This window comes from Lissotriton vulgaris, chromosome 11, assembly GCF_964263255.1.
Source record: "Lissotriton vulgaris chromosome 11, aLisVul1.2, whole genome shotgun sequence".
NCBI lineage: Eukaryota > Metazoa > Chordata > Amphibia > Caudata > Salamandridae > Lissotriton > Lissotriton vulgaris.
In genome coordinates, this window is record NC_141699.1 from 399227984 (window position 1) to 399240101 (window position 12118).

Here is a 12118-nt window from a genome sequence, read left to right on the forward strand (position 1 = left end):
ATAAGGTCACGTTAATGTTTTTATTGTCACAGGGAGATTTCAGCGACTTGCCCAGAATCACAGAATATGGGGCATATGCTAAGACTCGAACCTGGTTTCCTAGTTCCACAGACGGCAGCTCTGGCCGTAAAGACACATCGTGGATCAAGGGATGGTGAGAGAAGCAACATCAAAGCTCGGCTTGTTGTAGGCATGAGGTTTCAACAGGACCTCGAGCTGAGCCAGACCCAGGCTTTAGGCTCAAGCGCTCAGTGGCTCGCCCAACTCTAGTTATAACTGATAGGACAGAGCTAAAAATCTCCACACAGTATTCGTGCTGTAACATCTAAACATAACATCACTGCGAGCATTCTTTTCTAGCACGAAATAAATGCATGTTTACTTCACGATGCAGAATCCGAGAAATCGCATTCACCTTCTTGCCTATGGAATCTGAAGTCCGATGAAAGGAAGCATATACCCCTCTTCAGCAGCGAGTCCTACAGGAGATATAAACCCCGACAGGCGGCTCTGCCAGTTTGAAATCATTACCATAAAAAATGTCGCTACTCGAGACTGCTCATAATTGTGTTGCATCAGCAAATATTTTTCTGAACAGAAAGGCATGCAAATGCGCCCAATCCGGGACAAGTACTTTGTGATATAATTACCTTTTGCACTTAACACTTAAAACTGTGAGTTGATCAAATCTCAATTGAGAGTAAAAAGGGTCCCTGAAACACCAAGTCCTCCCACCTCCCAAGAGACATTTTTTTACTCCAATGCGTTATACGCCAGGAAGGGTGTAGTTTTCAACCCCCGAGAATTATTCTATTAGATTGACGCGTTTGAAGTTGCCTCTCTACAGCACTGAAATGCAATAATCCAAGTTAGAACCTCGGGGCCTGCACACTGTGTGAACTTGAGCAAACGTATGTCTTGGGTACCCGCATTTCATTAACTGGAAAAATAAATTGCCAGTGCCTCGAAATAGGCTAAAGGATCAAATTAAGAGCCAACACATTAGCGGGACAGTCCACCCCTGCCAGAAAAAGACCGTTAAGAGCCAACGTGAAAATCGACACTGCTCAGCCTGAACACACATATATTTATTATATATACATATATATCTCCTCAGTACAGCCAGACGCTAGGGACCCTTTTTTGACGGGACCAAGTAAAATAAGGTTCAGAATAAAAACAGTGTAATTTGTTCTAAAAAGGTCATCTACACACTTGGCAAACATGCCCCACAGGTAAAGTAAAAACATTTTAAAGATTCTCTGGCACTTGCTTTTCTGGTTGTGGGCCAAGGACATACTATCAAGGACCCCACCCTCTTCTCTTCACAAAGCAAACGTATTGCACAGCGTTTGTTATTCAAAAACACTGGGCAACTGACCCTGTGGACAATGGTCACGAGAGGCAAGGGTATCCAACCTTGGTCCTCCCTAGTGGAGGCAGATAGTCTTATCTTGCTACAGCCCCATCAACTAGAGCACACACCGGAGACCGTGAGTGCAGCAGCCAGACCCTTCTCCAGAGCCATAAATGGCTTTGTTTGCTAAGGTCTGGGTTTTCATGCAATATGTGAAATACAGAAGATAAACAAGCAACGGTCTCGCTTTTGCAAAAGTTAGAGTTATTGGCATTGTAAATGACAACATTTTTATTTATGTGTTGGTTTTGAAAACAGATAAATAAATGGCATTGTCATTTACAATGCCAATAGCTTAATCTCTCACAAATGCGAGACCGGCTATTGCAGTTGCACCCACACACACACAGAGCCACAAACACAGAGCCACACACACAGAGCCACACATGCCGGAAGTTGCACAGCTGGGACCTGCCAAAGAGACACACAGAGAGGAAGTCACCTCGATAATTTTGAAATACAAATCAACATACAGTCAAAACACTCTATGCTCAAAAGCAATTCAAACGTCGCACAAACTACAGCCACAGTGCTCGGGAAGTTATGTGAAAGAGTAAATTATCCACACCAATAAACGTCTCCATGGCCTCCAAGCAAGGGATGTGAAGCTCAATCCCGCATGCACACAGTGCACACAACCCCACACTCCGCATACACACAACCCCACACCCCGCATACTCACAGTGCACTGATCCCCACAACCCGCATACACAATGGCAAAGAACCCCACATACTCACAGTGCACTGAAACCCCCATCGTGCTTACACACTGCAAAGAACCACACACCCTGCATACTCTCCGTGCACTGAACCCCACACCCTGCATACACACTGTGCACAGAACCACACACCCTGCATACTCACAGTGCACTGAAGCCCACACCTAGGAATGGGACATGCCCCCACGGAGCCACACGAGGACTCGGAAGCTTTTATTGGGCACCGTTGGGGTGGCCCGCTGCCACCCGGGGCCGCACTATACTGAAAAGAGCCCTGCCCCAGCCCTAACTCACCAGGCTGCTCCATGCGCTGGGCGGGGGAAGATCGGTGGCCTAAACGGCGGGGCAGGCACCGGCAATGTGCCTCGGGCCCCTCCGCATCTCTGCAACTCTCGGTGGCGCCTGCGGGGCTCTCACTCCTCAGGAGAGCCCCGCCTTCGCAGCGCCAGACCTCACGATGCGCCGGCCTTCACCCGGTCCCCCATCTCGGGACCGGGACTTTGAAAATGCAGCCCGCAAGGCTCCAGGCGCATTCTTCCTCCGGGGGTCCCCCATCATCATGGGAGCTCCGTTACTCCCTTGCTGCTTCCGGCGGCAGTGAAGAATCTCCGGTCTCCCTCCATCCCTCCGGGGCTCGCCCATCATCATGGGAGCCCCGCAACGCCAGTGTTGCTTTCGGCGCCAGGGAGGAATCTCCGGTCTCCCTCCATCGCATGGGAGACCGGCAACGTCTCAATGGCTTCCCCCAAGCAGGGGGAAGCGGAAGTTGCCTCCTTCAGGCCCCGCCTCAGCGAGTTGGCCCCCATCCCGGGCACGGGTTAGGCACAATACATGTTGCTGCCGGAAAGGGTGCAGTGGGCTGGTAAACTGCACCTCCTCTCACCAAGGCACACATCCACCCACAGGACCGCAATCATCCCACCCGCCCCAGCTCGATGAAAAAAAAAAAATGGTGGCTGCAAACATCCGGGGGAAAAAAAAAGTAAACACCCACATGTTCATGATGCCAAAAAAAGGGGCGGAGCTTAAAAAAAACAGCAGAACTCCCACGAATCTGCTCCGACAATTATTGACACATCTCTCTTCCAATGGCTAGCCTCCATTTATGGAGCTAGGGAATGGAAGAGAGAGGCGGGTTAAAGCCCCGTACTGAACCTGAAAACGACCCTTAAAGTTTGGCTTTTAGTCATACCCCAGTAAAAATATAACTACTGCTCTCTTTTACAGAGACGATGGGGCGCAACACTTAAAGCGCAGTGGTTATGTGAGGAGGGAATGGCACACTAAGGAGAAAGCAAGAAAACGCATGCATTCTTGTGGCGTACGAAGTGAAAAACAACAAACAAAGTCAATAGGTTGTACACCAGTGTGGCTGCTATTCAGCATGGATAAAAAGTTGGTGGAGTGGAGTGGTGCAGAATGGAATGGAGAAGGGTAGAATGTGGTGGGGTGGAGTGTGGTGGGGTAGAGTGGAGCGGGGTAGATTAGGGTAGAATTTAACGTGGTAGATTTGGTTAGGGTGGAGAGAGGTAGAGTGGGGTAGAGTGGAGTAGATTGGGGTAAAACCGGAAGATTGGAATGGGGTAGATTAGCATACAGCAGAGCAAATTGGAGTGGGGTATTTTGAGGGAGACTGGATTGGGGTACACTGGAGTGGAGTAAGTAACTTCATTGTGACAGCCTCACAAAAACAGACCATGCAATATAGGATACAAAAATCAAGTAAACATTAAGCATTTGAAAACATAATTTCAGAAAGAAAAGGGGTAGATTGGGGTGGTTTAAATTTGGAGTGGGGTAGATTGGAGTGCAGTGGGGCAGATTGGAGTAGAGAGGGGTTGAGTGGAGTTGGGTAAAGAGGAATGGGTAAATTTGGATAGCTTGGGGTGCGTTAGATTGGATTACAGCGGAGCAAACTGGAGGGATAGTCTGGAGTGGTGAAGATTGCCAGACAAAAGCAGGCCATGCAATATCATACCAAAATCAAGTCAACACAACATATCATAGTAATTTCATATAAAAAAAATGGAAGAGAGGACCCACTGTCATTAGATTCCATTCATAATTAAAAATACAGCCAAAAGTAAAGTGCTGGTGCATGACTGGAGCGGTCGAATTAAGTGCTGATATTTATGGTGGTTGCATGGACTTCTACTGAGCCAAAGGGCTGTCTGGCTAGTATAAAAAGCACAGTTAAAACACTTTGTTTAGGGGCTCAATGCTGCTGAAGTGGAGGTGCTTCTAGTTGAGGAGGTCGGGCAGGTGTTAAAAATTACAGATAAAGTACTCCCAGTGTACACAAATCGTAATTTCCTGGTGCAAACAACAAACTACGTGACGAAACTTTAGACAGTACATTGGAATAGCACCGAATGGAACAGGGCCTTTATGAAGGAGCCTGAATCTGACAGCTGATGGTGGCTAGAGATGTGGCTACTCTGAAAGATATACATCTCAGTTTGAGGATTAGTTCAGTCTATAGCATGCATAAAATCAAAGCATCCTTACAATGTCTTGTGCCATAAGCTACGAAGAACGCACAGAGGTTGTCACTTCTGGCCTTCAGGGAAAGGGAGCAGAACAGTATAAAAAGCATTACAGATTCTATCTTCTATCACTCCTCCCAAACGCGGGGGTGTGAGCTACTAACTCCTTTTTTCGAAGTACTACTATAAAGTTTTACCGGCAGAGTGCCTAACCTAAATCAGATGTACAAAGATCTTTTCATGGCTGGATAGATCATATCCAAAAATGGTTCATACTTAGGAATGGGTTAAAGGGTGTGGAGCTGGGCTACCATTTTCCCTTTCAAATGGTTGAAGTTGTAAAACTAAAACTTCTCTTTTACCATCTATCTGTTTTTCGTGATCACACTTTCCAGGTTGAACCAGCATTCTGAGCAGCTGATGGCTATCAACGTAGTTGCCACATGATTGTACCAGGGTAGTTTAGCTAGCTTGGTCTGAACCAAGACTTCCTGAATAGCATTCAAATACTTCCTCAACTCGGGTTTTGTCCATATTCTTATCCAGTAATGGAAGGCGTGCAGCACTTAAAGATGCTCAACAGAATTAAGTCCCAAATCATGCCTCAGTGCATCCATTGGGCTTCCTAGGCCAAGGAGGAGTAGTTGACATAAAAACCTATTCTCTGCCTTAGCCAAACCTTTAGTCTTTCTATAGCACCGCAGTTCTGCCCCATAAAGCCCTGCTGCGATGGCTTGTGTTTTAATATGCCTCAAGGCAGGCCTATTAATCTGCGGGCCTGGCTCATGGCAAAACGGAGTACTCCACTGCATACTGGCTCAGCAAGGCCACACTTTTTAATAAGTGACCGAACATGTTAGCTTGGAGTCGAACCTCACTCCGAGGTATTCAATGTCAACACAATCCAGAGAAATTCCATACATTTAGAAACCACTCCTCTGCGTAGTATTGCTCTTTAAGATCATGTATTAAGGTATTCATCTGTAACTTCTCTGTGTCGCAACACCACTCAAATGTCTTAAGGAGTTTGTGCATGGCCAACTCGGTGCATGCCAAGAGCACTGCATAGTCGGCAAAAAGCACTATTGCCATTTTGTTGGCCTCAGGAGACAGGCATATTAACATTTACGGCCTCCGGGTACCGGTCAACATCATTAATTAAGATAGTAAACAAAGCTAGGGCCAGAACACAACCCTGCCTGACCCAAACATTGATATTGAAGCTGGTAGTTAATTCTCCTCTCAAACTATATCTGACCGAAGACGCATTAATATTGTACAGGAGTTTGCTGATACCAGTTTTTCTAGACCAACCAATGATAACCGCGTCTGGCAGAATGACTAACAGCTGACCGGGTAAAAGGCCATGTTCAAATCGACGAGTAAGTACAATCTCGACTTTTTTTTATATAGGTGTATTTCAGGCAAATATTAAATAACTGCATTGCTAGATCAATTGTTCCTTTGCCTCTTTTAAAGCCGGCCTGTGAAGTTCTGATCATCCTATTGTCACACATCCAAGTGTGACAATGTAGACGAGGATGTAAGAGTTTAGATTAGATATTCCCTAATGCACAAGCAGGGAAATTAATTGGTAGCTAGCGGATTCATTCCGCAGGCCTTTCTTGTAAAGCGGAACAATTATGGCAGTGTTCTAGGTCAGTATCATCCCGTGGTGCCATATGGCATTCTAGGCAGAAACTAGAACGGGTGCACCTAGGTGCCTTGTTTTGCTTCTGGCTGAGGATTGCAACTCGCACTTTGCCTTTAGTGAATTCTTTCCCAGAGGAACACTACCTGTTGGCTCGGAGGTGGACATTGTGACTCCTCTGAGCTGTCTTCCTCATCTGAGAGACGGTCGCTCCGCACTGCAATCTTCAGAGTGGCCGACGTATGGTGGATCTGTACAATGATGAGAAGTACTTCAACCAGGAGTACGGCGAGATGCTGGTTTTCTCGGTTTTTCGAGTGTCTTCCGATCCCCATCTAACTACTTCCCAAAAGCACCTGTTTTTCTTGCTTCTTAGAGATTCCATAAGTGTCTGTCACTATGACTATTTTTTTTATTTAACGAGACACATACTTCTATATTATTGTTTTTGCAGTCGGATGTTTTGTGCCTTGTTTTAAGTGCAATGGAAAGAGATTGTTTTAACTTACTGCAGTCCGTATTAAACCATTCAATATGCATGGGGTTGATATAGTCAGTATGATTATATCCTTAAGCAAATTACTCAGTGCTTGTCCACAGACAAGATACAATAGGTGGTTACAAAGGAACGGAGCATGCACCCTGCCCGCAGGCTCGACCTAAAAAAGTAATTCTGTGAATGAATAGTGGAAAGATACAAGTCATCCAATCAAATGGACGGTAAATAAATTATGCTCCAGGAGAAGGACAAACACTAGGGGAGGAAAGAAAGCCATATAGTACGAAGCGGGCAAATGAACGACAAAGCCAAGCAATGAAAAGCAATGAGATGGCACAAAACTCACTAAGTTTTTCGTATGGTCTACAAGAAGTCTTAGCTGCCTGTAGGCAAGCCCTAAATGTATCAATAGTGAATGTGCACAGTGTCTAAGGCAGCGTCAGTGGGTATAAATACCACCAAAATAGTTGTTTCAGCTCCAGTACTGTTCCCTAATGTAATGGAATGATGTGTTTGACACAACACCGAAGCCAGTGCTTGAGCAACAAATGGTTCAATGAAGACACATTTTTTCCTTGAGAGCAATGGCGCGAGAAAGGTGCCACAAATCAATGTGCAATGGTACAGCTCTACACATCAGCTGCTGAATTCAAAGGTAGATCACAAGAATGGAAAAATGATATGCAAACAACCACAATATATAAACACATTCTTGTCTCTGTGGGAATTACCAGTCTCGAGCGAAGCCTAATACAGCCAGGCAGTTTGGAGGATCCTAGGAAACGTTTGCTAAATATATTTGGGGGAGGGGGGGAATGCAAGGAGGTTTGCACAATGACAGAATGATAAGGGAGCCAGTGAGTAAAAAGTGAGTAAAAAGCACCCCGATTTGGATAGGATTGAGTATGAGGCACTGGCTGGCAAGGGGAAACGGAGGATGAAGAGTGTGTGGAGGGAGTACTCTTAATTGATACTTACCAAGTGCAGATAAGGATAGATATGGGTATGGCTGCTAAGGCACCATACCGAAAGCAAGGGGAGAGAAAAGGCTTTGCCAAGATGTTGGTAAGGGGAAAACAAAAGCGGCCTGGAGGACAGCAAATACAGATATACACAACAGTACAATCTGTAGAGTTTAGATTTACATTCATCAACATTCCAGGGGAAGATCTGGAACCCAGACTTAGTCCAACTTCATTCAGCACAGATATGCTTATGTCTACAGTTTGAAAGGGACTGATACTTATAAAAAAAATTGCACTTTATCAGTCTGAGTTTTCGTACTTTTTGTTCACATAGAATGATTTTCAGTACTAAGCCCAAACATCCCTAAATAAATTCACAACTTTGAAAATACTTGGACAACAGAGCTAGCAGTTTCATTGGGAGTGCAACTGCCCTATAAAACATTTTGATACCCAGACCAAAATGTAACTGAAAAGGAAACAAGCACCAGCACTTGGGATGCAAATTCATAAGAACATCAACAATGATACGTAACCAAAACTGACTAAACACATAAATACTTAATGCAAGTACACACTTGTTAGGGAAGAGTCAAATGAGCCACAAATATATTTTGCCTCCACTGGATCTACTACAAGGATAACCGCAACAACTAAGCATATGACCACTGAACAAACGTGCATGTTTATTTGGGAACGCTGCTGCTCAACGGATATACAATTAACCTGCAGGGAAAAACAAACAATACACCAAAGAGAACAGTAATCTCCTACATATTGAGTAAATGGCTACCACTTGAACCACTCAATCCATTCTCAGTTGCATTCTGAAATGTACATGTGATAAAGGTGTATTTTTGTCAAACCTACCCAACCACTTTTTCTTTACCACTCAACTGTACAGTTCTTGCTCATGACTAAGTGGTGGGGCACTGGAAAACACCACCCTGATTTCAGTAAAGGAACCTAAATACTAACAAAATGTTAGCAAGTTCCGGGATAGATACTCCTCTTCATTTTCCAAATTAAGTGCAAATCCATGAGCAGAAGCAGACATTAAAGTGAGTGCCGAACTCGATCTCATCAAGGCCGTCAGATCCGCATGGATTTCCTTCCGTTCTTTGAATTGGCGTGTATCCAAATTGAGAGTGAACAGCTGATCCATTAGCCTGGGCCCAAGTATCTATGAGCTCCTCCCACTGAGTGCAACTTACCTGAAGCTACAGCCTTAAAGAGAGGACAAGGAGAGCCAACAAGAGGCCAGTACCCTCTTTTCCTTACCTTATGTACACTTTTTGGATTTTCCAACCAGGCATAGTACATTTCCTCAACATAGTTCGAACTAGTCCCACTCAAAAAAGGCTCAGCGGCCACAGGCGTACTAAGGCACCTGATTTGCGGTAACGTCCTTGTTGGCGCTGGCTTGTTGTGTGATAACGTCCTAACAGTCTGTGAGGCCGTCAATGGCCTCAATTTAGCAGCACAAGTCCTTAAGTGATACATAGTGTTGAGACGACAGCTTCACACCAGTGTTCTGTGAGGCAAGACAAAGAAAAATATTCAAATTACAGAAGAAATAGGAACATTTTCACCAACACAATAAAAAAGTTCAAGCCAACACTTATGCCATTTCCGGGTGTACAGATTTGATAGATGGTTTGGGGCGGGGGGTAAAGTAGTGAGGTACATCTATTGAAAGGTTCCTCATCTGCTACATATAGAATATGATTTTTTCACTTATTTTTACTTTTTGTTTCAATTTGTCATTTGTCTTGTGGATTGTAGAACAGAAAATTACAGGGCACTGATGTAATACGTGAGCACCATCTGGCGTCATTTAAACTTTATGCAACACTGAAATCGTGCCATTTGAAACAGTAGCATTGCTTGTGACAGACAATGTTAGTTACTTTGTACTATTACCTTAATGTTTTTTTTCTATCCAAAAGTCGAAATCCAATTAACTGAACCCTTAAAAATATGCGTACCATAAATGCACGTTGTACATTATGTTTAGATTTAAAAAAATAACGCGAGACACTTGTATTAAAATATTTAAAGATTTAGAAACTCTCAGATGCACAGCATGAAAACTTTCTCTATACCAAACACAGAGAGAAATGTGTAAGACTAATGAAAAATCGATGCACAAGCACAAACTGCATACATTGTACACAATATACGAGGGCTACACTCAACGTAAATCACAAGATATCATTCACGAAGAAAAAGTGTCTGGGTTCCCAGAACCGCTTGTAGTTGTCTCAATGGTTAGATTTGTAACCTTACTTTTCATAGCCAAGCGAGCACGCAAGCCATTTCACAGACAGGAAGTTGGAAACATCAGCATTTTTAATGGTCACTTAAGCAGGCCAGCGACTCATAACAGGCAGGTCAGCCTCGTTGGGAAGGAACGCAGGTTAGGGCAGATAAAAACATGTGGACGTTTAAATATATAGAGGAAAGACATGTATTTGAGCCAACTGGCAAACCCTTTAAAATCTCGTGTATTAGCAACCCTGCACACCATCCTTAGAATGCCTACTGATGTTTCAGGAATTAACAAGCATTGGCAAACTCGATAGTTCTGGTGTTGGTAGCCATCCTTTACCTTTGTAAATGTTCATTTTGTTTTTTCAAAACTTAAATTGTTGGCGAAGCTGCTAAAGGGACTACTTTGGAAGTGGATGAGGTCCTTACAAAAGGGTAAAATGCGGTTAATGACAGTTAAGTCAACCAATGCCTGAAGTGTGCTGATCCACAGCACCATAGCATATGCGGTGGTGGGCATAAGCAAAAAGTGACCGACAATAATAGACCAACGTACTTAGACAAATGGCTTAAAGCCTCCATAAATAAGTAGAATATACAAACAATTTTTGTACAATCAAAAGGTCTTGGCTAACACCAGACCTAATGATCTCAGCAAAACTTCTGAGGCATGGCAGGAACCCAAATGTCCAAAGTGATAATGGCACAAAGTTATTCCTCAAATCTTCTTCCTGTTATATCTATAATATGAGAGCACATACTGAACACAGGAAGATAGAGGACGCATATTTATTCTGTATGGTGCTTTGTTTAGAGGGCCCTTTGCACAATAATATAAATCGCCATTTTAAGAAGGCCGGAGTATATTAAATTCCAAAGTCTGTGCTTTGAGAAGACGCAAGCCTCAGTCCTATTCCCGCGCAAGACCGCAGCCTTGAAGCTAGTTTGCTCTGGCCTTAGCAGACCACCTAATGTGGCCTTAAGACTTGCTCTGTGAGCTATTTGGCTGCAGCTATGTTTTGTTTCCAGGGACAAAGGTGAGGCAGTAATCACTAGTAAAGAATGACTATCAAGGGGCTATTATTCAAAATGACCACAGCATAAGAAGTTGGCTTGGTTTATAGATCTAAAAACACTCGAAGTGTAAAGTTAGTGTGTAGCTCACCCTTTTGAAATTTGCTCAGTTGCAAATTCGAATAATTGTTCGAAAATGGCATACAAAATAAGGTTCAAGGACGCAAAAGCTGCAGGGTTGGAAAGCAGGCAGCACAAGGGAATGGTAATGCCAACAGTCTGTTTCTTGCAATGCTAAACATAGTTCCAGCACAGCTCATCTTCAGATCTAGGTTTATTCCCATCACTCAGTGTACTAAACCTGAAAAGGGCTGTCGACCACAAAGAAGCTGAAGAGAACCGGCCATGCCCCTAACTTAAGTGCCAAAACCACAGGTGATGGAGAGAATGCAGAACAATGTCATACCTTTACCCCAGTACTAACTTAAGGGCCCACAACAGCCAATCCCAACTACTTGCCTTCTCCATATCATATTACTGTTAATTATCAGGTGGATATCACAGAATCTGCCATTAGTATGGCTACACCGCGCCTTTTAGTAGTCTGGTATAGGACTTTAGAAACATTTCTAGTACACACTGGAGCTTGATTCAGTTTTGTTGCGATGTACAGCAAGTACGACAAGTACCTCTATTTTAATGAGTGGTTGAATTCTTAATGGCATGACTTCCAGAGAGTATCAAACGGCTCACATATCGTTTCTTGGTTGGTATGGATACCCATTGCCTGACAGATGTATATGTGTGGTAAGCTGCTGATGGGAGCAAGTTCTCCTAGATGCCACACTAGCTTAATAGCTGCATATTCGGATCACGCTGGGTGAATGTGCAGAGACTGGCTTAATGTGCACTATTGCACAGCACTGCGTGGTTTGTTGGTGGGCAGTGATTTTGTGTGTGCTTAATTATACCCAACCATAGGGCATATGTAAGCATAGTAGGCAGACATTACACTCAGATCCAACACATAACTATTTAGGTTATGCATGCCATGTTTGAATCGCAATCTGTAGGCCAAGCCTTCACCAGCCAGACC

General features: G+C 44.0%; 1 protein-coding gene across 4 annotated transcripts in view; it reads right to left on the reverse strand.

The window, feature by feature from the left end:
- Nucleotides 1-12118, reverse strand: part of OGDH (oxoglutarate dehydrogenase) — a 514759-nt gene that overhangs the window by 487658 nt on the left and 14983 nt on the right. For all 4 annotated transcript variants that reach the window (XM_086943425.1, XM_086943426.1, XM_086943424.1 and 1 more), the window contains exon 2: nt 9019-9271. In XM_086943425.1, the coding sequence (XP_086799551.1) occupies nt 9019-9240 (222 nt within the window). In that variant the 5' untranslated portion in view covers nt 9241-9271. The remainder of the gene's footprint in view (nt 1-9018; nt 9272-12118) is intronic.